Source organism: Paroedura picta, chromosome 4 (genome assembly GCF_049243985.1).
Source record: "Paroedura picta isolate Pp20150507F chromosome 4, Ppicta_v3.0, whole genome shotgun sequence".
In the NCBI taxonomy this organism is placed as follows: Eukaryota; Metazoa; Chordata; class Lepidosauria; order Squamata; family Gekkonidae; genus Paroedura; species Paroedura picta.
In genome coordinates, this window is record NC_135372.1 from 622,980 (window position 1) to 650,446 (window position 27,467).

The 27,467-nt window shown below is 47.3% G+C and overlaps 1 protein-coding gene across 4 annotated transcripts in view; it reads left to right on the forward strand.

The window, feature by feature from the left end:
* The window catches only part of LOC143834726 (amyloid-beta A4 precursor protein-binding family A member 3-like), a 47,166-nt gene extending 20,141 nt beyond the window's left edge, over positions 1-27,025 (forward strand). For all 4 annotated transcript variants that reach the window (XM_077331408.1, XM_077331407.1, XM_077331409.1 and 1 more), the window contains 8 exons: positions 284-429; positions 6,724-6,810; positions 7,866-8,024; positions 8,982-9,179; positions 11,978-12,190; positions 15,129-15,248; positions 16,054-16,194; positions 25,441-27,025. In XM_077331408.1, the coding sequence (XP_077187523.1) occupies positions 284-429; positions 6,724-6,810; positions 7,866-8,024; positions 8,982-9,179; positions 11,978-12,190; positions 15,129-15,248; positions 16,054-16,194; positions 25,441-25,512 (1,136 nt within the window). In that variant the 3' untranslated portion in view covers positions 25,513-27,025. The remainder of the gene's footprint in view (positions 1-283; positions 430-6,723; positions 6,811-7,865; positions 8,025-8,981; positions 9,180-11,977; positions 12,191-15,128; positions 15,249-16,053; positions 16,195-25,440) is intronic.
* The last annotated feature ends 442 nt before the right edge of the window (positions 27,026-27,467 follow it).

A 27,467-nucleotide genomic window follows, 5' to 3' on the forward strand; every position in this document is an offset into this window, starting at 1 on the left:
CTGTTACTTTTATGTTATTATAGAAGAATAGTGTATATACTGTTCAGTTCAGGCAGATCATTTTAAAATATAAAACCCAAGATATTTAGTGGTGCTTAAAAAGTATTCAAGCAAAGATCCAACCTGGAACCAAATCACTAAGAGCTTGGGGGTAGGGGCAAACCAGATATGTCCTGCAGCTTCACAGTTAAGGACTAGTAACTTACTTTTTAAAGTTGAGTTGAACTGGGCAAAAATGCTGGATGCCCCTTTTATTAACACAATCCTGCTTTGGGTTGCTCAGTCCCAGGTCCTTGTGAACCAGAGGATCTTCTAGATGGAGTAATCTTTGGGGCCAAATATCTGGGCTCCACCCAGCTGATCTCGGAGAGGAGCCCTCCCACCAGCATCCGAATGGCTCAGGCACAGGAAGCTGTGGACAGGATAAAGGTAAGGCCAGCAGCAGTGGGTGTCATTTGGTGGCCACAATGGATTTCATGACACCCTGGGGTCTCTTGACTACCCTGGAAGGGTTTCCCAAATGGGTGGGAGTAAATTCATTAGGAAAAAATGTTTTTTAATTTGTTAAACATTTATTGGATGATATGACCATATTTGGTCATGTTGACCCCCAGTCCAAATAAGAGAAATGAACTAAAGCCTCCGTAGGGTAGAATGCCATTATAGTACTAATACTTATTTATTTAAGTACTATGCTGCAAGGTGACTTGGGAAGAAGGTTGGCTCCTACAGGACACTTACTGGACACTAACAGTGTTTACCTTGACCAGGGCCTGCTTTTGACCAGGGCTCAAAGAGTTTTATTGGGATTTCTGGTCTACAGAATTGTCTACGATCCATAGCGTCCTAGGGGTATAGTACCATTCTTTGTAAAAATACATTTCTTGTATTTGTGAAATTTTATGCCTGGCCATTGGTAAAGGCGGCAATGCCAAAAGGTGTCTGGCCAGTGGGGGCATTGGGATGCAGGGATGCCCTGATTTTATTGAGGCTATGCTGCAAGCCTTGGATTTTTAACTTCAACAAATTTTAGTACTATATTTTAAAATGGTGTTCTACCTTATAGAGGCTTTAGTTCATTTCACTTATTTATTTAATTTATTTATATTTATTTATTTATTTATATTTATATTTTTATACCGCCCTTCCCTACGGCTCTGGGCGGTTTACATAAAACATTTTTCAACATTCACATAGAACACTATCAAAATCAATATCAAAATCAATATAACAATAACAACAACATATCAACTGGAACAATTAGAACGGCATTGTGAAATGAGGACTGGAGACTTCGCTCTATTTCTAAAATGGAAGGTCAAATTCTCAGGTGGTTGAAGAAGAGTGGGTTTTTATGTCCTGTTTTCGACCTTCGATGCCTTTTCTTCCCCTTCCCACAATCGGCCCCTTGTGAGGTAGGCGGGGCTGAGAGAGTTCCCAGAGAACTGTGCGTGGCCCAGGGTCACCCAGCAGGCTCCATGTGGGGGAGGAGCGGGGAATCAAACCCAGCTTGCCAGATTAGAAGCTGCTGTTCTTAACTACACCAGGCGGGGCATTGCCTGTGTATGGAGTGGTTGATCGGCACTTCCTTTTCACAGGGAACTCTGTCCACAAAGTTAAGAAATCAGTGCAGTGCTTGATTTTACAGGCAGTGAAATGGAGGGGCAAGGCTCCTGCCTTATGCTCAGGGCCAAGGCCAGCGTCAGCACCCCCCGAGGTGGGGCAGCTGCCAGGGCTCCTGGGTTCTCAATGCCAGCAACTCACTTGCTGGTACTCCGTTGGGTTCCCACGATACTCATCCCCTAGTGGGAAAGGGTGGTGAGCATGGACAGAGAAGAAAGATCTGCCCGCAAAGGGGGAGTGGACATGTGGGAGGGAGGGAGGGGGGACGATGGCCAAGTGTGGGTAAAAGAGGCATTCTGGGGATTCTCTGCCGGGGGGGCCCGGGACCAACCATGCTCCAGGCTGTGTGCGCAGCAGTACAACACACACTATGCCATTGTGTGTAGTGATTAAGAGTGGTGGACTCTAATCTGGAGAACTGGGTTTGATTCCCCGCTCCTCCCCCACATGGAGCCTGGTGAGTGACCCTGGGTCAGTCACAGTTCTCTGGGAACTCTCTCAGCCCCGTCTACCTCACAAGGGGTCGGTTATGGGGAGAGGAAGAGAGGGCAATGAAACTGCTTGGGTAGAGGAGAGCTGCCCCCTCAGAACTCTCTCAGCCCCACCTCCCTCACGGGGTGTCAGTTGTGAGGAGAGGAAGGGAAGGCAATTGGAAGTTGCTTTGAGACTCCTTCGGGGAGAGAATAGAATCATAGAATCATAGAATCACAGAGTTGGAAGGGGCCATACAGGCCATCTAGTCCACCCCCCTGCTCAACGCAGGATTAGCCCTAAGCATCCAAGAAAAGTGTGTATCCAACCTTTGCTTGAAGACTGCCAGTGAGGGGGAGCTCACCACCTCCTTAGGCAGCCTATCCCACTGCTGAACTACTCTGACTGTGAAAAACTTTTTCCTGATATCTAGCCTATATCGTTGTACTTGAAGTTTAAACCCATTACTGCGTGTCCTCTCCTCTGCAGCCAGCAGAAACAGCATCCTGCCCTCCTCCAAGTGACAACCTTTCAAATACTTAAAGAGGGCTATCATGTCCCCTCTCAACCTCCTTTTCTCCAGGCTGAACATTCCCAAGTCCCTCAACCAATCTTCATAGGGCTTTGTCCCTTGGCCCCAGATCATCTTCGTCGCTCTCCTCTGTACCCTTTCAATTTTATCTACGTCCCTCTTGAAGTGAGGCTCCAGAACTGCACACAGTACTCCAGGTGTGGTCTGACCAGTGCCGTATACAATGGGAATATGACATCTTGTGATTTTGATGTGATGCCTCTGTTGATACAGCCCAAAATGGCATTTGCCTTTTTTACCGCTGCATCACACTGCCTGCTCATGTTTAGTTTACAATCCACAAGTACCCCAAGGTCTCGTTCACACACAGTGCTACCTAGAAACGTATCCCCCATCCAGTAGGCATGCTTTTCATTTTTCTGACCCAGATGCAGAACTTTACACTTTACAGAAAAGCGGTATATAAAAACCAACTCTTCTTCTCAGGGTCTAAACAGAATTCTGTCCGTTTAAACGGAGAAGTCTCTCTCCCTGAGAAAAATGAGTGGGCTGGACAAGGGAATACCCAGGGGAACAACTGTTACTTCATAGTAAGTGGGCAGGAAATTTTAAGCAGCTGGAAAAATCATTTGGAATCATAGCATAAAGAGTGAACTACTGAAGTTGCACTTCTGTTCCACAATTTTAAAAATATCTCACAACTGTTTGGCTCCTAGAAAAGCTGGGAGAATGACAGGTTTTTATTGACAAACACTGGAGAACATGGTGAACAAAACAGACTTACTACACTGGGATAACCCAGTCCGTGAATAATAAAATGTAAATGTGCTTTAGAAGTCCAAGGTTGCTTGTGCATGATTTGTTCCTATCAGAACACATCTGGTATTATCAGTTCCTTGGGGATATTCACTGTTTTTTGCCCTTTTCAACCCCAATTAGTTCATGAAATAAAACCAGTTTGAGCCCGTATACAGCTTTCTAAGCTACAAAACTGGTAGTGATAAATTGTATTAGTTATGACAGCTGATGAAGTTCTGTATGATACTGACAATACCAAATGTCTGTTGACAATACTAGATGTCTGTTCTGGGAAAAGCACAGTTTTTTTAGTAATCTCTTCTGTGAAAATCAAGTGTTCTAATATTAAGGATCACACGCAGACAAACTTGGGCTTTTAAAGCACCTTTTATTACTCATGGTCTAGGCTTCCAACCCTCCTAGTAGTTTTTCTTTAGCTTAAAGAGCCTTTTTCCAGTAGAGAAAGGCTCCTGAGGTGAAAGTTTCAAACTTAGATCAAAAGGCATTTGAGGTATAAATATTTTAACAGATAAACAAACTTCTCCACCCTGACATGTGGAAGTCCATTATAATTGCACGAATGTGACGTCCAGAGCAGACTTGTGTGGAACCCTTTATGGGTTGGCAAAACAGAGTCCGACAAGACAATGTGCGGGGAGGTTAAGAGTTTGGAGAGAGAGTCTGTGATGGACCTAGATGAGGTGAGGGGCTTTGCCTCTTTGAAGGACCCCTGTAGGAATGTGAGCCTCCCCTCAGGCCTTCTCAGGCTTTCTGCAATAATTTACTCAGTGATGATGTTAGACATTCAGTTAAGTCCGACATCGGGTGATCCTGTGACACAACTGCTGCCAGGATTCCCGATCTTGCTTTGCTTCAAAGGAACATCCTTTACTTGGCTCTCCTGCAGAGGCAGCATAACCCTGGCATTTTGAAGCCCACCTTTGAAAGATGCTAGAATGGACTGTCAGATTTGCCTGGGAAGGATGGGTGCTGATGTTTTATATAGTTTTTTTTAATTGGTTAACTTCAGCTAGCACTGAGATAAGTGTTTTGATGACTAAGTAAAATAATCAAGGAGCATCTAAGTCAGGGGTAGTCAAACTGCGGCCCTCCAGATGTCCATGGACTACAATTCCCAGAAGCCCCTGCCAGCATTCGCTGGCAGGGGCTTCTGGGAATTGTGGTCCATGGACATCTGGAGGGCCGCAGTTTGACTACCCCTGATCTAAGTGATAGGCTAGATGAGAAGAACAATTTTGGCATTGGAATTTTGGGTGCGGGTGGGTTATGGGTGTCAATGCCGAGTCAAATTCTTACCAGACAGACTTTTTTGAAGTAGAAATCTCTTTATTAAATAATATAATGAAACAGGTGCATGAGATTCCTTGCTGAAACTAAAGTTAGCATAAGCTCACTTTCCTATATTGTCACCCTAAAGCCCACTCCCTAAACCTCCTTTGGCATGCAAAGTGAAAGTGAAAGTGATAAGGGAGGCTCCCCAGGACAAAACCACAGTCCCAGGGTACCTAGGGTCAGGGAGTTATCTAGATTCTAGGAGGCTCAGAGTGGAAATTTACTGCACATTTCCTGAGGTTTAAGAAAACACCCAGCAGAGATCAGAAACAAAAGGCCCAAACTTAGGTCAAGCAAAGTCATAAAACATGTCAAGCAAACAGAACCAATACATAGGAGCCCAAGCATAAGAAGTGATTAAATGCATCACAATAAGAGTGCTGCATCATGAGAGATATAAGCAAGTCCCAATACAGGCAACCTGGCAAGAACATGTGAACGGGAGAACTGGATCTTGACAATGGGAGAGGCAGGCTGGGGAGAAGAATGTTACAGTGGCCAAGTCAGGAAGAGACAGGAGTTTGATCCAGGGTTTAGTCATGACGACAGAGAGGTGGACTTGAATTTATACAGTATTGTATAGGGAGAGATGCCAGAAGGAATGTGGGGAGAAATGGAGAGGGTGGAATCAAAGCTATGCTATAGGAGGAATGATGGTATTAAGGAGAAAACATGTTTGTGGAAAGAGTCTTGGACATGTTGAGTTCTAGACAGTGATGAGGCGTACTGGAAAGTGGAAAGACAGCACTGACAGCACTGACAAGTGGGGGAGCTGGGTCAGAGAGGTCAAGCTGGGTGCCTTCATCACAGATGGTGCTGAATGCCATGGAAATTGAAGAGAGAACTCAAGAAGAGAGCTCACTGTGATGGAGTGGCTAGAATGACAGATTAGGGCAGCCTTTTTCAACCGTCTGAGCATGGAGAAACCCCTGAAATATTTTTTCAGGCTTTGTGGAACTCTGGAAGTGGTGCCATGCTCCCTCGGAGAAGTGGGCATGGAAGTTAGATGTGGGAGCCGGCCAATCAATCAATCGATCGTTTGCCATTTCCTTTGTGGATGAAGAGACTAGGTCTGTAGAGCAACAGGGGAAGGGGGCTCCAATGAAACCTACTCGCCAGTTTGGTGTAGTGGTTAGGAGTGCGGACTTCTATCTGGCATGCCAGGTTCGATTCTGTGTTCCCCCACATGCAGCCAGCTGGGTGACCTTGGGCTCTCCACGGCACTAATAAAACTGTTCTGATCGGGCAGTGATATCAGGGCTCTCTCAGCCTCACCCACCCCACAGGGTGTCTGTTGTGAGGAGAGGAATGGGAAGGTGATTGTAAGCCGCTTTGAGCCTTCTTGGGGAAGGGAAAAGCGGCATATAAGAACCAACTTCTTCTTCTTCTTCTTCTTCTACTACTACTACTTCTACTTCTACTACTTCTTCTTCTACTACTACTACTACTACTACTACTAGTGATGACAGTGGCCATCTGAACATCTGGGAAAGGCCATGTAACTCCTGGGGACCTCTCACGTTACCCCAGTGTTCGCTGGAACCGTGGCTGGAAATCCCTGGAGTAGGCTCCAGGAGGTTCTGGTTCCAATCCCCTATTCACCCACAAAAATTACTGGGACAATCATAATCTCTCATCCTACCTTACTTCACAGGATTGTCGTGAAAATAGGAAAAGAAGAGCCCTGTTTTCCTACCCTTGGAGGAAGGGTGGGAGTTCTTTGGAGGAAGGATGGAATAAAAATGTACCAGATAAATGACCAAAGGACAACAGCTTATTCCACTGGAAAGATAGAATGTGTGGTTAACCAGACAGTAGAAGAAGTTGTGAAGGCAGACTCTCAGAAATCCACAGATCTCATGCATTTTACAGCCTGTCTTGGATCCAACTCAGATTTTATCCCCCTGCCAGAAACAATTCTGAATAATTTTCTGTTTCGTAAACAGGCTCCAGATGGAGATTCCCAGCCCATGACAGAAGTGGATCTCTTTGTCTCCACACAGAGGATTAAAGTTCTCACAGCTGACTCTCAGGTACAACTTAGGCAGTTGCCGCCGTTCTAGATGAATTAATTTCTTCCAGCCCGACAGAATGTTGCTTCCTGAGGACTCAGGCATTCTCCAGGGCTTCCACACTAACTTGCAACCTAACCAGGAAACAGGCAGTTTTTCAAGTAGTTAATTATTTTCTGTAAGGCTGTTAACATACATGGCACTGTACAAGAAGCTGGGGTCCTGGCTCAAGGAACTGACAACTGGTGCTTTCACATACACTAAATAAGGCACTTTCAATCCACTTTGCAACTGGATTTTACTGAAGTGGATTGAAATTGCATTATTCAGCATATGAGAGAGCTCCAGAACTAATGGGCAGTAAGCAGGAAACAACATTTAGAGGGGCAGATCTTTGTGGAGCTTAGGAGCATCCAGAAATAAGGAGGGGTGGAGTCATTTGAGGAAGCAGGAAACTTTCGGATGGTTGACGGTGGTGAGAAATTTAAGGAAGTCTTGCTCATTACTGGAAGGATAAGGGAATGAATGATTCTGGTGACACAGTGCTGGACAGAGGGAAGGGTCTAGAAAAGACAGTAAAGGCCAGAGAAAAGGATGTTGCTACAGCCAAGCTTCTTTTTACAGAGGGGCCTAAAGAGACCAGTTTTGACTGTGCTTTAAAGAGAAGTAACACAACTGGGTGACAGTCAGTGCTGGGAGTAAAGGGAAAGAATTAGAGGTTCAAGGCTATTCTACAGAGCAGAAGGTGATTTTTTTCTAGTGGAGATAAAGAGTATCTGGGGAGAAAAGAAGTTCTGTCTGGGTCATGGAGTTTTGGAGCAGCAATATTGGGCAGGTAGCTGGAGATGCAGCACTGGATGGAGAATGTCATAAGAACATCAGTGGCAACAAATGTCATCCGATTAGATGAGATCCCCTTGAAGCGACTGAGGATCGGGATGATGCACTGTTATTTCTTATTTTGGGCTAGAGGAGGCTCAGTCATTCCTCTAGTATCCCTCAGACTGCCAGTCCCAAAGCTCCGTGCCAGGCATGCATCCCAGCATCCTTAACCTCTCTTTCCCCTCTCCCTACAGGAAGCCATGATGGACCATCCCCTCCCTACCATCTCATACATAGCTGACATTGGCAGTATTGTGGTGCTCATGGCCCGTAGGAAGCTACCTCGCCAGGCCCATGCTCCTGTGGAAAAGCAGCTCTACAAAATGATCTGCCACGTGTTCCACTCAACTGATGTGAGCTGGAGGGATGGGGCTTGTGTGTGCATGCACCCAGAGGATAGATCTAAACCTGCTAATGGCCCAAAATTTCTTTATGAAATAATCATTTATATCCAAGGCTGATTGGTAGTTCACCAGTGTCAATTACTTCTTTAGGCAATTGGATAAAGAGTAGGCTTAAAACAATAAATCAGTTAGCCAAATTACATGAATCCAAACTTTGCTACTAGTACAGCTTGATCTGGGAGAGCTGGATTTTTGACTTTCTAAGGGATTTAAAGGGACCTAGGTCCATTTAAGTGCCCAAGTCTAGAGCAGCAAAACAGATAATCTGCTGAGAGAAGCCATTCCATGAATCAGCTGTTTGGTGGGTTGGGGGGGACCACTGGTCCACATCCTGCCAGAAAGCTGTTGGGTGGAGATGAGCCTCTTTCCATCGACCAGCTGTCTGAATCATTTAAATGTTTCAGCCCTCGGTGCACAGCCTGACAAACAGCAGATCGTGTGGAGGAGGCATTTAAATGGACCTAGATCAGTTTAAATGCCCCCCTAGCATAGAGCCTGCCAAACAGTTGAGAATCTAAATGGTGTTTTGTTTGTTGGGTTGTGCACTGCAGTTCAAGGAATTTAAATGCCTCAGCTGATCCATGGAGAAGATCTTCTCTCTGCAGATCAGTGTGGGTTGCTCTGAAATCCTTGGAGGAGATGCATGATAAAAGTGTACAAGATAGATAAACAATGAACACACAAGACCCCGAAGCATTTGGATTTCAGTTCTCTGTAATAATACTACAGAAGACTCTGAAGGCTGGCTCCTGAGGTTGGTGAGGAAACTACTTGGACTGTTAACCCCTCTTTTCCTTTTGGGATGTGCTTGGGCCTAAGGGGGCTGGTATCCTTTCCCCTTCTTGTTCAGGGGGGAGGGGCTCTGGAACTATTCCTGATTTTTGCTTTTCTGTCCCATTCCTGCAGGCCCAGTTGATAGCCCAGGCGATTGGCCAGGCCTTCAGTGTGGCGTACCAGCAGTTCTTGCGTGCAAGTGGCATCGACCCCAGCCAGGTTGGCCCTCACCGCCATGATGATCATGATGATGATGATGTATTAATCACAGGGGAGGACCTGTACAATGGGGATTTGGCTCACTTCTCCAAGCAAGAGAACTGTAAGGAAGTAAGAACGGACAAGATACAATCTCCCAGGGCTGGTGGGCGAGTTAGACCACTGAGCTTGACTGTACTTCTGAATGGATGCCTGACACTCTTGTTGAACCGAGTTTTGGGAGATCCATGTTCAGTCTCCACTCAGCATCTGTGTCAGCTCCATATCTCTTGTCCTAACCTATCTCTCAGGAGGTTAGGATAGATCTCCCCAATGTAGCCTAGAAGCTTGGGGTTCAAGCCCCCACATGCCATGAAATTCACTGGATGAACCTAGCCTAGCTTGCAGGGTTGCAGGGAGGGTCAGATGTTGGATGGGAGAATCACAGATGCCACCTTGCTCTCCTTGGAATGAAGACAGGGTAAAAACACGACAAACAAACAAGTATTTCCACTTCCCCACCACCACCTAGTTCTTATGGAAGGATGGATCATATGTGATGAATTTTGACACTCCTTCCCTCTAGGTTTATATGCTGAAGCCTCAACAGGATTTGATAACCATCTTCAGGTATTTAAAAGGTTGCCATATAGAGGATGGAGCAGAGTTGTTCTCTCTTGCCCCGGAGGGATGGAACAGAACCAATGGGATGAAATTAATTCAAAAGAAATTCCATCTAAACATACCGGAAGAAGTTCCTGACAGTTAGAGCGGTTTCTCAGGGGAACAGGCTTCCTCGGGAGGTGGTGGGCTCTCCATCTTTGGAAATTTTTAAACAGAGGCTGGACAGCCATCTGACGGAGAGGCTGATTCTGTGAAGGGGCTGGCAGGTGACAGTGGATGAGCAATTGGGATGTGAGTGTCCTGCATAGTGCAGGAGGTTGGACTGGAAGACCCAAGAGGTCCCTTCCAACTCTGTTCTGTGATTCTATGCTTCAACTGATTTAATTGCCTTCTGTGGTACACTGGGAGTGAAGCATCGGTTCTGCTTTTGGGGGTACTCAGATATACCCCAACTGCATTGAGGCCTGGGGTATGGCTTCACTGCTGAGAAAAATGGTGAAGGAGAGATTCCCAAGACAACCACAGTGGCACAACAAGGTGCTGGTATCCTGCCATCCACTCATCCAGCAAGGGAGAAGCGTGGGGCAATGCATACGGCTGCCAAAAAGGCGCTCCCACTTAGGGGTGTAGCTTGGCTGGTGCTGGAGGCCTACGATGGGTTTTAACAATGGCTGAGGATGCCTTCCTGTGGGAACGGAGCTCTGAAGCAAAGTAAGCCAAGGCCCTCCTTTTCGGTGACAGCCCCCCCCCCCCCATTAAGTCCTCCCTTGGGAGGTGAAAGCAGCCCTAACCAGGCAGGCCTTCTGGACTCAGTGGAAGCCATTTTTAAGGGAGAGTTTGTTTTCCATTTTATGTGAGCTTCAGTGTATATTTTTCAAATGGTTGCAAGATTGGCTTTCATATTGGGAACTTTGACAGCATAAAGGAAACACATTAAGTATTCTCATTTGATTAAATAAACAAAGGATTTCAAGCAGTGGCAACAATCAGAAAGAGAATAGTAGAATCTCCTCATTTTTCAAGGTATTCTTTTAGGGCAGAGGTTGTAGCATTTTTCTCTCCAGTGGCTACACAGAGTAGCTTAAAATATCCTTCTCCTCTGCATTCATTTTATCCTCTCAACTACCCTGCAAGGTAGGTCAGGCTGAAAGTATGTGAGCAGCCCAAGTTCGCCCAGGAAGCTTTCATGCAGAGCTGGATCTCACCCACATCTGGTTGGGTGGTCCAGAAGGAGAATCATAATCCTGTGCGAAGGACCATCACTTTTCTCCAGGGCCATAAGTTTGTTATAGGAAATCCTGACATTCTGTAATGGGTGCCACTAGGCATTTGATCAGATGGCACGCACACTTTAGCCCATTCGTTTAGTCGCAGTAGAAGCAGGTCCCCCCTTCCCCCACCAAGGATTAAAAACCATTTCACAGTGTTGCACAGCAAGCAGTTAAAAATCACTCTGTTGGTCAAAACATGGCCAACATTGAGTACACTGAGTTATGGTGTTTGACTGGGGAGCTGGCATCTCCTGGGGTTTTAAATATCCGACGATATGTGATGTGTCCAAAAAAACCGACATTGTTCACCAAGAGCAACACTTGGGGATCCAGGATTCCAGAAGCAAATCTCCTCCCTCCCACAACATGCACGATGTGAGTCTGCCTGATACTGAATCAGACCCTCACTGGCTTTCCAAGGTCTCAGGCCAGAGCATTTAATGCCAGTGGCCACCTGATCCTTTTAACTGTCAATTGGTTTGAGTGGCTTACATGGTTCTCCCACTTCTGTTTAATCTTCACAACAACCCTGTTAGATAGGTTAGACTGACCGAGGTCAGCCAGGAGCTTCCATGGCAGAGTGGGGATTTCGGCCTAGGTTTCCCAGATCCTACTCCAACTCTCTCATCACTGCCACACGCTAGAAATGTCAAGGGCCTTCTGCATGCCCAGCTGATGGTATCCTGCCAAACTGCAGGGTCTTCCCCTGCAATCTGAGAAGCAAGACTTCCCCACTGTCAGCGTTGCACCAATCTGGGCTCCAGCAGAAAAAGGGAAGCCGCACATGCAGTTAAATCGCCTCAAGTCCATTTGGGAGTGGGCCGACACACCAAAGCTTATACCTTTTGCCAGTGGACTCAGACTTTGTTCTGCTGCTTCAGACCAACACAGCAACACACCTGAGTCAATTTTCCATATAAGAAGAGCTCGTCTCCAGATCTCAGACAGCCCATTTTAGAAAAGGTCAGTTCCTAGCCCTCGCATGGTGGCCTCCGGAGCTTGCTGCTTTTCATGTCTCTGTTGTTGCCCACGCAGGTCTTCATCCCTAAACAGAAAGGGGAGATCTTAGGAGTTGTGATCGTCGAGTCCGGCTGGGGATCCATCCTGCCCACAGTGGTCATTGCTAACCTCATGCATGGGGGAGCGGCCGAGACGTCCGGGAGCCTGAGCATCGGGGACCGCATCATGTCCATCAATGGAACCAGCCTGGTGGGACTGCCCCTTGCCACGTGCCAGAGCATCATACGGGTGAGGGAGCAGGACGCGTCTTGCAGCACTAGAGCGGAGCGAAGGAAAAATCTTCCTGTTTATTGCCTGCGTGAATCCAAGTCTGCAGTGCAGAATACGGCATCCCAATATTCTTTTCCTATTTCTCTTTCCTTCCTGGTGTTTGTGGACACAACTATGAACTTGGTGAAACCTCAGAAGAGGGAGTGGAGCAAGATTTTTGTTTGTAGGGGAGCATTATATCATATTGTATATTTATTATTATTATTATTATTATTATTATTATTATTATTATTATTATTATTTGATTTATTTCCTGCCACTCCATAAATAGGCTTGTGGTGGGTAACAGCAGTCTTAAAACCCCAGTTAAATTCCCAACATGGTGGCCACAATCCCATCCCCAACTACCAAGGCGATAGAGAAGGAGAGAGGTGGTGTATACTTTGGACCCCCAGGGGGGGCCAACATTCTACCTCGCAACCCCAGCCTCAACCATAGACCTGGCAGAAGATCTCCATTTTACAGGCCCTGCGGAATGCAGACAACTCCCGCAGGGCCCGCAGCTCGCCCAGGAGCTCATTCCACCAGGTGGGGGCCAGGACAGAAAAGGCCCTGGCCCTGGTTGAGGCTAGGCGCGCTTCTCTAGGGCCGGGAATGACCAGTAGATTTTCTTGCGCTCTGCGGGGGACATAGGGCCATAGGCAGTCCCTCAAGTATGTGGGTCCCAACTCGTGTATAGACTTAAAGGTTAAAACCAAAACCTTGAACCGGATCCAGGCAGCAATTGGTAACCAGTGCAGCTGCCTCAGCACAGGCTGGATGTGGGTCCTCCAAGGTGTGCCGGTGAGGACCCGAGCAGCTGCATTTTGCACTAGCTGTATTTTCTGGATCAAGGACAAGGGTAGGCCTACGTAGAGCGAGTTACAGAAATCTAGTTTGTAGGTGACCGTCGCATGGATCACTGTGGCTAAGTGGTCAGGGGACAGGTAGGGCGCTAGTAGCCGGGCCTGGCAAAGATGGAAAAATGCCTGGCCCGCTACTCTCTTGACCTGCGCCTCCATAGTCAATGGTCACACCCAAATTCCTGGCCTGGGACATGATGCTCAGTTGCGCCCCTGCCAGGGTTGGTAGACGCGCTTCCTGTCTTGGAGGGGTTGAGTTTCAGCCCACTCTGTTTGAACCATTCTGTCACTGCTTCCAAACATCTGGCAAATGTATCCGGGGGGAGTCTGGATGGCCATCCATTAGGAGATAGAGCTGGGTGTCATCAGCGTACTGATGGCAACCCAGCCCAAAACTCCGCACCAGCTGGGTCAGAGGGCACATGAAGATGTTAAACAAGGTGGGGGAGAGAACAGCGCCCTGAGGGACCCCACAAGGGAGTCCATACGGACGCGAGAACTCATCCCCCACAGCAACCGTCTGGATCCGGTTCTGGAGAAAGGAGCGTATCCAGCGCAAGGCTGTGCCTCCTATCCCCGTGCTGGTGAGGTGGTGGACCAGGATTTCAAGGTCCACAATGTCAAAGGCCACCAACAGGTCTAACGGGACCAACACAGCTGACCCGCCTCTATCCAGCTGGCGAGAAGTCATCCAGCAGGGCGGCCAACACCGTCTCCACCCCGTGGCCAGGACGGAAGCCAGACTGATGTGGATCGAGTGCCGAAGTTTCTTCCAAGAAAGCCAGGAGCTGGTCCGCCGCGGCCCTCTCCACCACCCTACCCAGGAACGCTGGTTGCGACACCGGGCGGTAGTTGGCAGGGTCCCGTGGGTCCAGCATAGATTTTTTTCAAGAGAGGTCGAACCACTGACTCCTTCAGCCTCTCAGGGAACTCCCCAGAACTCAAGGAGCAGTTAATAATGTCCCTGAGTTGGCCTCCTATCCCCTGGCCACCCCCTTTGAGGAGCCAGGAAGAACAGGGGCCAAGGGGGCAAGTGGCCGCCCTAACTGACCTCAGCAACTTGTCCACCTTAATACAGCCATTTACCAAACTAAGAAGACAAGCATAGTATTAAAAATTAAGTCCTATAGTATAAAAACAAAATGGACTATATACCACCCTCCCCTGAGGCTCAGGGCAATTTACATGAAATGTAAAAAACAATACACGGAACTTTTTTCCATAACATATAAATAACTACAATAATAATACTATTAACATTGATAACTATAACAGGGGTAACAGGTCCAGAGCAGAGCGCATTTGGTGGGTTTCTGGAAGGGAGGGGGCAGGGGCCCTGCAGAGGTTGCTGGTTTTGCTCGGTCACAACCATATGCCTGGCGGGAGAGCTCCCTTTTGCAGGCCCTATGTGGTAAACACTCTGGGTTAAAAGTTAAATGCAAAATGGTAGCAGTTTTGATAAAACATACATAAAATGTATGGCCTATATTCAAGATTAAGGTGCTACCCACTGGAATCTGTGTTCCCTAAGCTCTCTCCTAATTCGATTAGCCTTCCATCCATTCTTGGCAAACTTCCATGTCAGCTCTGGACTATTATCAGCTAACGTGATTGAAAGAAGGGTCCTTCTACTTCAACCAGGATAAGAAGTAAGAATGGGATTAATGATAATTTCTTGATATGATAGTAGGGCCTGTAGTCAAAGAAAACATTTCCTATTGATTCTGGGGTTTCTGTACCACATATACAGTTTTTCTTAGAGGACCCTGTAAATGTAGCCTCAGGAACAGCAGAGGGTAGCACTTTGTACCTTAAGAGAGAGAAAAAACCTCCAATAGTTAAAATTTACTAAAAGTTTAATATATGACTACAGTGTTGCGAGTACTCAAATCAGGTAGAGGGTTCCTAATTCTGCTTATGTCAGTCTGTCTTTCTGCCTCTGATGTTCTATTTCATAGGACAGATTTAGCCTGGATGTAGCTCAGTGGCTGAAGAAAACCGCCTTGGAGAATCCATAATAGCTAAGTGAGTCTCCCTTCATGTCTCTCTCCCAGGATTTGAAGAACCAGACCCAAGTGGCCTTGAAAGTTGTCCACTGCCCCCCAGTAACCACGGCCATCGTTCGGCGGCCTGACCCCAAATACCCCCTGGGATTCTGCGTGGAGAATGGCATTGTGAGTAAGGGATAAAGACAGTAAGTGAAGTGGTGTGTGGAAAGTGGGGGGGGGGACCTTTTAAGGTTGTATAAAAGGGCAGTGTAGCTTTGTTTTTAAATCAGAATTCCCAAAAAAATTCAAAACCAACAAGACTCATCGCCCACCAAATATCTGGGGTAACACAAACGTTTTGGAAAGGTCCCTGAAAGGATTATTAAATTGTAGCTGCAAATATTTTTGAAGTAGTAACTACTGGATGGATGGAGTCACTGAAGCAGTCGGTGCGAACTTAAATGGACTCCGGGGAAGGGTAGAGGACAGGAAGGCCTGGAGGATCCTTGTCCATGGGGTCGCGACGGGTCGGACACGACTTCGCACCTAACAACCACAACCACAAATGTAGTGCCATCGCAGAAAAGGCCCTGTCCCAGCAGCTGCCTGGTGAGAGCAAGCAAGCTCAAATCATTCACGGTCAATGGGAAGGTCTCATACCAATCAGGTATGAGTGTCGTGGTTAAGAGTGGCAGCCTCTAATCTGTAGATCCAGGTTTGATTCCCCAGTCCTCCTCCACATGCAGCCAGCTAGGTGACCTTTGGCAGTCACAGTCCTGTTAGAGCTGCTCTCACAGAGGTGTTTTGTCAGAGCTCTCTCACCCTCACCTACCTCACAGGATGTCCGTTGCAGAGAGAGGATGGGAAGGTGATTGGAAGCCACTTTGAGTTTCTTTTGGGTAGTGAATAGCAGGGTACAAAAAAACCCACCTCTTCATCATATACTTGCTACCAAATGCTATACTGTGGCTCTCCCTGTTCTGTCCTCCAGATCTGCAGCCTCATGCGTGGTGGGATTGCAGAGCGGGGTGGCATCCGGGTCGGACACCGCATCATCGAGATCAATGGGCAGAGCGTAGTGGCCATGCCGCATGAGAAGATAATCCAGATCCTCACACAGGCCGTCAGTGAGGTGGGTTCATTTCATGATTCCTGGGCATTCTGGGGATTGAGCCGGGGGCCTTTTCTGTTGTTGGACTATGGCCACTCCTGGGGGAGAGGGCCTTCCACCCCCCAAAGCAGCAATGGTAGGGGCCATATTGAAAGGGAACACACTAATGACTGGGTGCACAAGGGCACCCTACTGTGCAACAGAATGGCTCTGGGGGACTTAAACCTCTGAACCAAATTGCCCGCTTTAAGGAGAATTTGTCCCTCTTAATAAAAGAGTAAGGGTGGTTGGGGAGGGTCGAGTCCGGGATCAAAACTCCGGGATTGGGCCCTTGCCCCCAGACTGACAAGCGAAGAGGCTAATCGGGAGGCACTTCGCACCTCCCGATTGGCCACGCCGATTGTCAGTCCACACCCCAACGTCCCAGTCGGGTGGTGCGCAGAGCGTGTCTTCCGATTCCCATCCAGCCCCGCCCTCGGCACAGAGCCACCCACATCGACCAGCGTGCCCCGCATGGTGCCACTCCCACGCTCCGCGTCCCTGGGGCACCAGGTGCTGGAAACCGGCCAGGAAGTCTTGGGTCCCGCCCTCAGCACAGGGCCGTTGACCAGTGCCCCTCGCATGGCGGCGCTCGCTGGCTCTGTGTCCCCGCAGCAGCGACGGCTGGAAACTGGCTCGTCGCTCGGAGATGTTGGCAGGTAGGCGGGGGATGCACCCCTGGGTCCTTGCCTTGCCCCGTTGCCCCCGCTCTCCATGCCCCCCGTGGGCCACATCTGACCCCCGCACCAGCACGTGGCCCTCGCCAGGAGCCAGGGGAGGGAGCCCCCACCTCCCCCCGCCTTCAAAGCCCATCCTAGCGCCCATTGCATTCCCAGGTGCAATGGGCTTTCTATCTAGTATTTAATAATGTTGTTAATATCTGTATCCCAATTGTCTCTCAAATCATTTATCTAGAGAGGATCGCAAACTAAAAAGGCAGTACATGAAAAAGCAAAAGATGACGATCAGTCCATGACGATGTCCTTTCTATCCTGTTGGGGTCAAACGGTCTGTCCTCACTGGTGTTCCTTCTGGGTAGGCAGAAGGTGCATCTTCCGATGGTTGCTTGAATCTCCAGTCTGACAGCAGCTGGAATATCCTTCCTCTTATTTTGTGGGTAGTGACAGCAGTCTCCTTCCTGGTAGACAGGAGGAGGCAGATTTCCTGACCAATGTCTGGGCTCAGACTGACCTTGACAAGGTCTCTTCCCTTTTATAGTTCTTGGAGGGATGGAGGGATGTGTTAGCCAAGGCAAGCACTTAACTAGGTCCTTCCCCTCATTTCTGTAGTCCACAGACAGCTGGCAGTGGGGAGTGAGCAAGAGCCCAAAGTCACAGGTTTTGCAACAGAGCAAATTCCATATCCCCCAGGCACCAAGATCCTTCATTTGGCTGGGATACATAGGGGTATATGCCAGCTTAGAAGAGGGCCTGACAGATTAATCGCAACATTTTTGTCCTGGGTGCAGTGCTTGCATAGGCAAGCTGATCATACAGGGTTTCTCAGGCTAACAGAGCCCCAATGTCGTTACAGTCAAATGCAGGTCTGATGAGCTGACTGCTGCGTAGCCACCAGACCCCCCAGTGCAGCTGAGATCAGACAAAGAGCTCCTGCTGCTTGCCATTTGGCACAGTATGCCCCCAGAAGGACGCTGAGGTCATCAAACACTAACATGGTGGTTCCCAGCCTGAAACAGGCGCATCTGGCCTCAGCTGGAGCTAGGGCCTTTTTGGCTGTGGCCCAGGCCTGGTGGAATGAGCTGCCAGTGGAGACCCCCGTCCCCTGATGGAACTACCTAAGTTCAGCAGGGCCTGTAAAGCAGGGCTCTTCTACCAGGTGTTTGGTTGAGGTCAGAACATCAGCCCAGCCAGTAAAAACCCCATTCACCTCCAGGTTACCCCTGCTGCTAAACTGACTATGAAGACACAATGCAGAAAGCGGAGTCCCTCTTTCTGGGGACTCTCTCCAATCCTATTTAACATTTTCATGCACCCTCTTGCTCAGCTGGTGCAGCAATTTGGGCTGGGATGTCATCAATACGCTCATGATACCCAGCTCCACCTCCTCTAGGATGACCGCCATGATTCTCCCGCTGAAGCAGTGATGAGGTGGCCCTTCAAAGACTGAGTCCTGTGGCTGGGTAGGAAGGGTCCGAACGAGGAAGCAAGCCTACCCAACCTGGATGGAATCTGTCGCTCACTCTGCCAGAAACCTCCATTTCCACGGAGGCACAGGTCACAAGACTAGCGTGGCAGGCTTTCTACCATCTGTGCCAAGCCAGGTTTCTAGCACTCTATTTGGCCCCAGAACATCTAGCCACAGTGATCCATGCAACAGTCACCTCTAGGCTGGACTTCTGCAACTCGATCTTCGCAGGCCTTCCCTTAGCCTTGAGCCAGAAAACTGCAAGTGGTCCAGAATGCCACGGCAAGGATCCTCACAGATACACTGTAGAGGCCCCACATCCGGCCTGCCCTGAAATAAGCCCACTGGCTTCCAGTTGAATTCCAGATCAGGCTTCTGGTAATCACCTTCAAAGCCATACGTAGTCTGGGCCCCAGTGTACCTGAGGGACTCTGCCTGTACCCCTCAAAGAGCCCTTCGCTCTGCCACCTCCAACTGGCTGGTGATCCCTGTCCCCAAAGTAGCGTGTCGGGCCTCAACCAGGGCCAGAGCCTTCTCTCTCCTGGTGGAACGAGCTCCCCAAAGGTATCAGGGCCCTTCCTGAACTCCCACAATTACGCAGGGCCTCCACCAGGCATTTGATTAAGGCTGACTGACCCAGACACATCTGCTGGCCCCCCAGAAATCCCTTCCATATCCCGGACTGGTTCTTGTTTAGAAAGTTATGGTTATGGTGGAAATGCATATCCCTATGTTTTATGTAAACCACCCTGAGCCTTATGGGAGGTCAGTATATAGAAATACAATAAATAAATGCATGAAGTGGCAGATGGATTGATAAACAGATAAGAAGCGGGGCATTAATAATAGTGGAGAAGATGGCTCGTTGTCTTGGCAGAGAGGGGGTGACTCTTCTGTGTCCCAAGTGGGAAAAGCAGCATGAGCTGAACTTGGCTGGCAAATGAGCAAAGTAGTTTTACGAATAACTTGCGCTCCCATAATAGGAGTACAGGAGCAGGAGGTGCAGAAGGTCGAGAATAGCTGCGAGGGGCTCAAAGGGAAGAGAAGTTAGTCTGGCCAGCCCACTGGAAGCTTTTCAAATCCCGAAGTGGATATTTTCTTTTCTTTTTTGAGAAATTATTTTTTTTATTTTAAAAAAAATATTGGGGGGGGGTTCAGAAAAGAAAAAAGGCTTTATACATATAATTATTTAAAATTTGCTTTACAGTGTAGAACACGGGTAGTCAAATTGCAGCCCTCCAGATGTCCAGGCAAACGCTGGCAGGGGCTCATGGGAATTGTAGTCCATGGACATCTGGAGGGCCTCAGTTTGACTACCCCTGCTGTAATATGGGGGGAGCTCTCCCCATCATCCTTCTCCTCATATATTTACAATAATCATTCAATTAATATAGCCAATATTATTTTTACCAGTTCTATATATTCCATATCACGCACTTCATCAGGTACTTAATACAACTGATAATATAGCAGAATGCATTCAAATAAAAGTCCATTAGATATAAAAAACTAAGCCAATTAAAAATCAGAGATTATATTATTGAGTTTCATTCATTATACATTTATGCATGGATATTCAAATTTTACTGTCATCTTTAACAGACAGTATGTTTACTATATACTTGTATTCTATTTTAAATTTTTAAGTTATTTCTCATTCTGAATTTATCTTATGCTTTCATAATTTGTTGTTGTTAAGTGCGAAGTCGTGTCTGACTCATCGCTACCCCATGGACAATGATCCTCCAGGCCTTCCTGTCCTCTACTATTCCCCGGAGTCCATTTAAGTTTCCAGCCACCTCATTCTCTGTCGTCCCCTTCTTCTTTTGCCCTCGATCGCTCCCAGCATTAGGCTCTTCTCCAGGGAGTCCTTCCTTCTCATGAGGTGGCCAAAGTATTTGAGTTTCATCTTCAGGATCTGGCCTTCTAAGGAGCAGTCAGGGCTGATCTCCTCTAGGACTGACCGGTTTGTTTGCCTTGCAGTCCAAGGGACTCGCAAGAGTCTTCTCCAGCACCAGAGTTCAAAAGCCTCAATTCTTTGACGCTCGGCCTTCCTTATGGTTCAACCTTTGCAGCCATACATTGCAACTGGGAATACTATAGCCTTGACTAGACGCACTTTTGTTGGCAGGGTGATTTCTCTGCTTTTTAGGATGCTGTCTAGATTTGCCATAGCTTTCCTCCCCAGGAGCATCTTTTAATTTCTTTGCTACAGTCCCCATCTGCAGTGACCTTGGAGCCCAGGAAAATAAAATCTGTCACTATCTCCATTTCTTCCCCATCTATTTGCCAGGAATTGAGAGGGCCGGATGCCATGATCTTTGTTTTCTTGATGTTGAGTTTCAAGCCAACTTTGGCACTCTCCTCCTTCACCCGCATCAACAGGCTCTTTAGTTCTTCTTCACTTTCTGCCATTAGAGTGGTATCATCTGCATATCTGAGGTTGTTGATATTTCTCCCTGCAATCTTGATCCCAATTTGTGACTCCTCTAATCCCGCATTTCTCATGATGTGCTCTGCATACAAGTTAAATAAGCAAGGCGACAGCCTTGCCGAACTCCTTTCTCAATTTTGAACCAGTCAGTGATTCCATGTTCAGTTCTCACTGTTGCTTCTTGACCTGCATATAAATTTCTCAAGAGACAAATAAGATGCTCTGGTATTCCCATCTCTTTAAGAACTTGCCACAATTTGTTGTGCTCCACACAATCAAAGGCTTTAGCATAGTCAATGAAGCAGAAGTAGACGTTCTTCTGGTACTCCCTAGCTTTCTCCATGATCCAGCGTATGTTGGCAATTTGATCTCTAGTTCCTCTGCCTCTTCGAAATCCTGCCTGTACTTCTGGAAGTTCTCGGTCCACATATTGCTGGAGCCTAGCTTGTAGGATTTTGAGCATAACTTTGCTAGCATGAGAAATTAGTGCGATGGTGCGGTAGTTTGAACATTCTTTGGCATTGCCCTTCTTTGGGATTGGAATGTAAACTGACCTTTTCCAATCCTGTGGCCATTGTTGAGTTTTCCAAATTTGCTGGCATATTGAGTGTAGCACTTTTACTGCATCGTCCTTTAAGATTTTGAATAGTTCAACTGGAATGCTGTCACTACCACTAGCTTTATTGTTGCTCAGACTTCCTAAGGCCCATTTGACTTCACATTCCAGGATGTCTGGCTCCAGGTCAGTAACTACCCCATTGTGGTCATCAGGGATGTTAAGCTCGCTCTTGTATAGTTCTTCTGTATAATTTTGCCACCTTTGTTTGATCTCTTCTGCTTCTGTGAGGTCCCTACCATTTTGGTCCCTTATCATACCCATCTTTGCATGAAACGTTCTCTTCATATCTCCCGTTCTCTTCATATCTCCGATATCTGGCAAAATACCTTATAACAAATCCTTAGCATCCATGTGACCTAGGTGGACAGGAAGGAATTAAGAGAACCAGCACAGTCCATCAACAGGCTCTTTAGTTCCTCTTCATTTTCTGCCATTAGAGTGGTATCATCTGCATATCTGAGGTTGTTGATATTTCTCCCTGCAATCTTGATCCCAATTTGTGACTCCTCTAATCCCGCCTTTCTCATGATGTGCTCCGCATACAAGTTAAATAGGCAAGGCGACAGTATACAGAAAGGAGTTCGCTCCTTTCTCAATTTTGAACCAATCAGTGATTCCATGTTCTGTGAGGTCCCTACCATTTTGGTCCCTTATCATACCCATCTTTGCATGAAACGTTCTCTTCATATCTCCAGTTTTCTTGAAAAGATCTCTGGTCCTCCCCATTCTATTGTTTTCTTCTATTTGTTTGTACTGTTCATTTAAGAAGGCATTCTTATCTCGTCTAGCTTTTCTCTGGAATTCTGCATTTAGTTGGGTGTATCTTTCTCTTTCTCCCTTGCCTTTCACTTCCCTTCTCTCCTTAGCTATTTGTAAAGCTTCCTCAGACAGCCATTTTGATTTCTTGCATTTCTTTTTCTTTGGAATGGTTTTAGTTGCTACACCTTGTACAATGTTGCGAACCTCTGTCCATAGTTCTTCAGGCACTCTGTCTACCAGATCTAATTCCTTAAATCTATTTGTCACCTCTACTGTATATTCGTCAGGGATATGATTTAGTTCATACCTGAGTGGCCTAGTGCTTTTCCCTACTTTCTTCAATTTAAGCCTAAATTTTGCAACAAGAAACTGATGATCTGAACCACAATCAGCTCCTGGTCTTGTTTTTACTGACTGTATAGAACTTCTCCATCTTTGGCTGCAGAGCACATAGTCAATCTGATTTCTGTGTTGACCGTCTGGTGATGTCCATGTGTAGAGTCGTCTCTTGGGTTGTTGGAAAAGAGTGTTTGCTATGACCATTGTATTCTCTTGACAAAATTCTACTAGCCTGTGCCCTGCTTCATTTTGTACTCCAAGGCCAAACTTGCCTGTTATTCCGGTTATCTTTTGGATTCCTACTTTAGCATTCCAATCCCCCATGATGATAAGCACATCATTTTTTGGCATTGCTTCTAGAATGTGTTGTAGGGCTTCATAGAACTGGTCAACTTCATCGTCTTCAGTAGCAGTGGTTGGGGCATAGACCTGGATTTCTGTGATGTTGAATGGCTTGCCTTGGATTCGAACTGAGATCATTCTGTCATTTTGGGAATTGTATCCCAAGACTGCTTTTCCTACTCTCTTAGTGATTATGAAGGCTACTCCATTTCTTCTGCGAGATTCTTGTCCACAGTAGTATACCTGATGGTCATCTGAATTAAATTCAGCCATTCCTGTCCATTTTAGTTCACTGATTCCTAGAATGTCGATGTTCAGTCTTGTCATCTCTTCTTTAACCAGCTTGCCTTGATTCATGGATCTGATGTTCCAGGTTCCTATGGAATAAAAATCTTTACAGCATCGGACTGTCTTTTCGCCACCAGTTACTTCCACAACTGAGCGTCCTTTCGGCTTTGGCCCAGTCGCTTCATTCATTCTGGCGCTACTCGTACTAGCCATCTGCTCATCCCCAGTAGTAGTAGTAGTAGTAGTAATAGTATTCTTTATTACGGTCATAGACCAGCAAAATCAAAACAATTTCATAGTTACATAAATAATATGGCTAAAACACAGTTTTACTCATAAAATAGCATTATGTTAAACACTTAGACTATGAGTCTGCTAAAATATAAATTAGAATTAAATGGAAATATAGGAAATTGTTCTAAATGCTCTCAGGGTCTGTTAAGTTTTAGTCAACTTCCACCGCCTTTTCATGGCTGCAGCACAAAACCTGGCGACACTATATGTGATGGAACAATTTGTGTCTGTGAGCAGCAGGGAGATATAAAATTGTCCTGAGGACCCAGGGACTCTATGTAACCATGGTGTGATAAATATGGAACGTATGTCATCATAAAACTGACAATACAAAAGGATATGTTCCAATGTTTCTATCTGACCAGAGCCACAGGGGCACTTCCTTTCACCGTATGGAGTTTTCTTGTATCTCCCTTCAAGTACAGCTGAGGGAAGGGCATTGCAATGAGCTAAAGTGAAGGCCCTCCGGTGGCTAGGCACCTCAAGATTCTTTAAATAGGCCAAGGGAGCTGTGACATACCTGTAGCCTTCACTAACAATGAAGGCAGAGATATTCGTTAGATCATGTTGGCGTTCTATATCCACTACTCGCTGTTTGATAACCTCTTTAGCTTGGTCATAGGCCATCCGAACCAGAAATTCTAGAGAAAATCCCAAAGCTGCGATTTTCCCCCTCACCGATTGTTTCCATGAAGACTGGAAGTCATCCTTCATTATCAAGGAAGCTAATTCACAGGGGGAAAAAGAGATTTTAAGCCAGTAATTGAGAATGTTTAACCATACTCTTGCCTCCACCTTCATAAGGCCAGTCTCAAGTCGCAAGGCGGCACTGGAGACACATCTCGGGACTTGGATGGCTGCTCTTAGGAATTTGGATTGTACAGATTCCAATAATGCAAAGTTGGAATAAGGACCTAGCTGCGCACCATATAGCAGTTGTGCCATTGACTTAGCTTCAAATAATTTTAGAGCTGCGGGGATATAATGACCTCCTTTCAGCCTAAGGAATCTGAGGATGGCATTTCCCCAGTAGCATATTGGACACCTTCCGACCTGAGGGGCTCATCTTCCGGCGTCATAATAGTCTTTCCATTTCCTAAAGGAGGATATTTTCAAGGGGTAGGGGACTTCCAAAATGTTCTTACAATTTCCATAAGAAAATGTCAGTAGCACCTTTAAAATGCAACAAATTTTGTGGCTGGGGAGGGGCTTTCCAAGTCACTGCTCACTTCTTCAGGTACAGGGACTCATAAAAGCTCATCCCCCAACTCCTTAAGGCGGTACTCCTTAAGGTGCTCCTGGTCATTTCCATAAGTTTGGTTAGTCCTTAAGGTGCTATTGGAATCTTGCACTTTTCTGCTGCTACAGACAGACTAATACGGGTACCAGTCTTGGTTCTCTTCCATTCGCATTAATCTTCCCAGGATTCCACTGTTTCTTTCTGCTCTTTGTTATCATCATGAAAGCAGCAAGATTAAAAAAAAAAAGTCTGCCCCTGTAACAAGGCTAATCCTTCTACGTCAGTGGTCCCCAACCCCTGGGCTGCAGCCTGCGCCCCGCTTCGGCAGCCGATTTGCTCACGGCCTGGTGAGCTATTTGCTGCGGGGGGGGGGGGAGAGGGAGCCGCGGCCGCCAGCAATCTGGCGGCGCAAACGCGCATGCGCGGCAAGTCCGCACATGCACGTTTGCACCGGGGCTGCCGCACATGCGCGGGGGCCCAGGTCGCCCTCTCCTCCACCCCGTGGCAGCAGTCCGCAGCCATGGAAAGGTTGTGACCGCTGTTCTATATGGTACATTATTATAGGATGATTTTATAAATTTCAAGAACCAACTGATGAGCACAGAGCATAATTCAGGACGCATGGTGGGGGTGGGGGTGGGGCTAGCCTGCTCAAGCCCCCAAGTCATTACTCAATTTTGGGAAGGGTTTGGGGTTTGGGTGAAGTTTTGCAGCCTTCTCCTGCCCCCAGCTGGCTCTAATCCATATACTGGCTATGTTTCCATCCAGGTACACATCAAGACAATGCCAGCTTCCACCTACCGGCTCCTAACCGGCCAGGAGCAGCCAGCATTCCTCTGAAAGGAGAGAGCCTGAGTGTCTCATGTTTGCTTCCTACAGCCCCTCTGCCTTTACTTACAAAGCCCACCTCTGCCATAGAGCCCCCCTCCCTGCCTTTTGAGTTATCTGAAGGAGCAGAAGGTGTTTAGTTTAAAAAAAGTTTCAGCAGCTTAGCTCTAGTGTGTGTTTTGTGTGTGTGTGTGTGTGTGTGTGTGTGTGGAGGGGTGTCTGCACTTTAATGGTGCAAACTGGACCAGCATCCTGGTCCCTGTGATTTCTGGGGACAACCCAGGACTTAGAATGTCACCAGCCTGCCCCAAGAGCACAATGGGGGAGATGAGACAGGAGCACTCCAGGCTGCAGCCAAGTGGAGACTGGAATCATGACATTCTTTCTTTCTACAAGCAGGGAGAGTTTTGACATTGAATGAGGCGATGGAGCTCTGAGATGGTAAAATGGGCTGCACCACAGCATGCTTCTGGATGCTTTTATAGGCAACGAAACATTCAAAACTAGAATTCACCTGCTGGAGATTGGGAGTTGTCCAGTCTGTCGCTGCTGGGTTACCACCATTCTCTTGAGAGCCAGCGTGGTGGTGTGGGTTCAGGGGCTAGACTAATCTGGAGAGCCAGGTTTGATTTTTCACTGTTCCTCCCCATGAAGCCTGCGGGGTGACCTTGGGGTAGTCCAGTTCTCTCAATTCTCTCAGCCCCACCTACCTCACAAGATGGCTCTTTAGGGTAGAGAAAAGCATGTATAAAAACACATTCACACTCCTCCCCTACTTCCCCAAATCACTGGCTTTTGTTGCTGGCCCTTCCCACCTGCACGGTTTGCAGGGTTTGGCAAGTTCTTTGGAATTCCCCAGCTACCCTGGGCATGTTGGCAGAATACACCGGATTCTGGATAAGATTGGGAGCTTCCTTTATTCTTCAGCCCTGGTTCTGTTTTTCTCAGCATGGTGGGGAGGTGTTCAGGCCTTGACCCTGCACAGTGTCCTTCCCCCAGGCAAGAATCTGTCTTGCCTTCCTTGGCTGGAATTACACCAACTGCAGTGCTGGATCCTGCCAGATTCTTCTGTCCTGAAGCCAGCACACTCAAGTCTTCGGTAGGAGATCTTCAACATTTAAGTCTCACTCTGAAAAGTTAACACACAGCCACGGACTAGGGTGCTCCTAGTTTGTTGTTTTTAAAGCAGGCCACTCAGGATGGCGGTCTGGCCTGGCTTTGCATGCGAGTGAGACTGGCCGAGGAGGTTCTGCTGTGTCCGAGCACAAGGGATCTCCTCTGCCCCTTTGCTGCTGACAGTGGTTGGAATCTAAGCACCAAATGTGCACTCTGCAGACTGCCTTTTAATTTGATCCTTTAAGAGACTGATGACTGCTCTAAGCTTCCAGCTTTAGAAGCCTGGCTGCCTGCCTTCCCCCTCCCGCCTGCTCCAGGAGAAGGTGAGGCATTCCTCGGGCAATCTAAGGGAATTCTGCTAGTTGGCAGTTTTTAATGCAATCTGAGAATAAAGGGCCTTTGAAAGTTGGCCTCTGTGGAACTGTGCATGTTTTTGACAGGCAAGAGTTTACGAGGTGCTTCTGAATGGTGACGGTTCTTATCTTCCCTAGCAGTAGGAAAGAGCATGAGTCCAGTAGCCCCTTAAAGACTCACAAAATTAGAGGCTTTTGTGAGTTGCTGCTCACTTTGGTACTGCTGGATTCTTGCTCTTTTCCACTGTTGCAGACTAACAACGGTGCCCCTCCTGATCTTCCCTCCCTGGTTTGACCCCTCCCTCCTCAGCCATTTCCCAGTGGGTCGAATTGTCTTTTTGCCTGTAGCAAGACATAATCCCATAGCCAAGGTGCACAGTTTACGGTTATCTTGGCACACAAAGTTCCAAGACACGGTAGCATCTTCTTGGTTCTTGCCAGTGTTGTCGAGACTAGCCCTTATCACTGAAAGGCACGGCCAGTGTTCCTCCCTCCCCA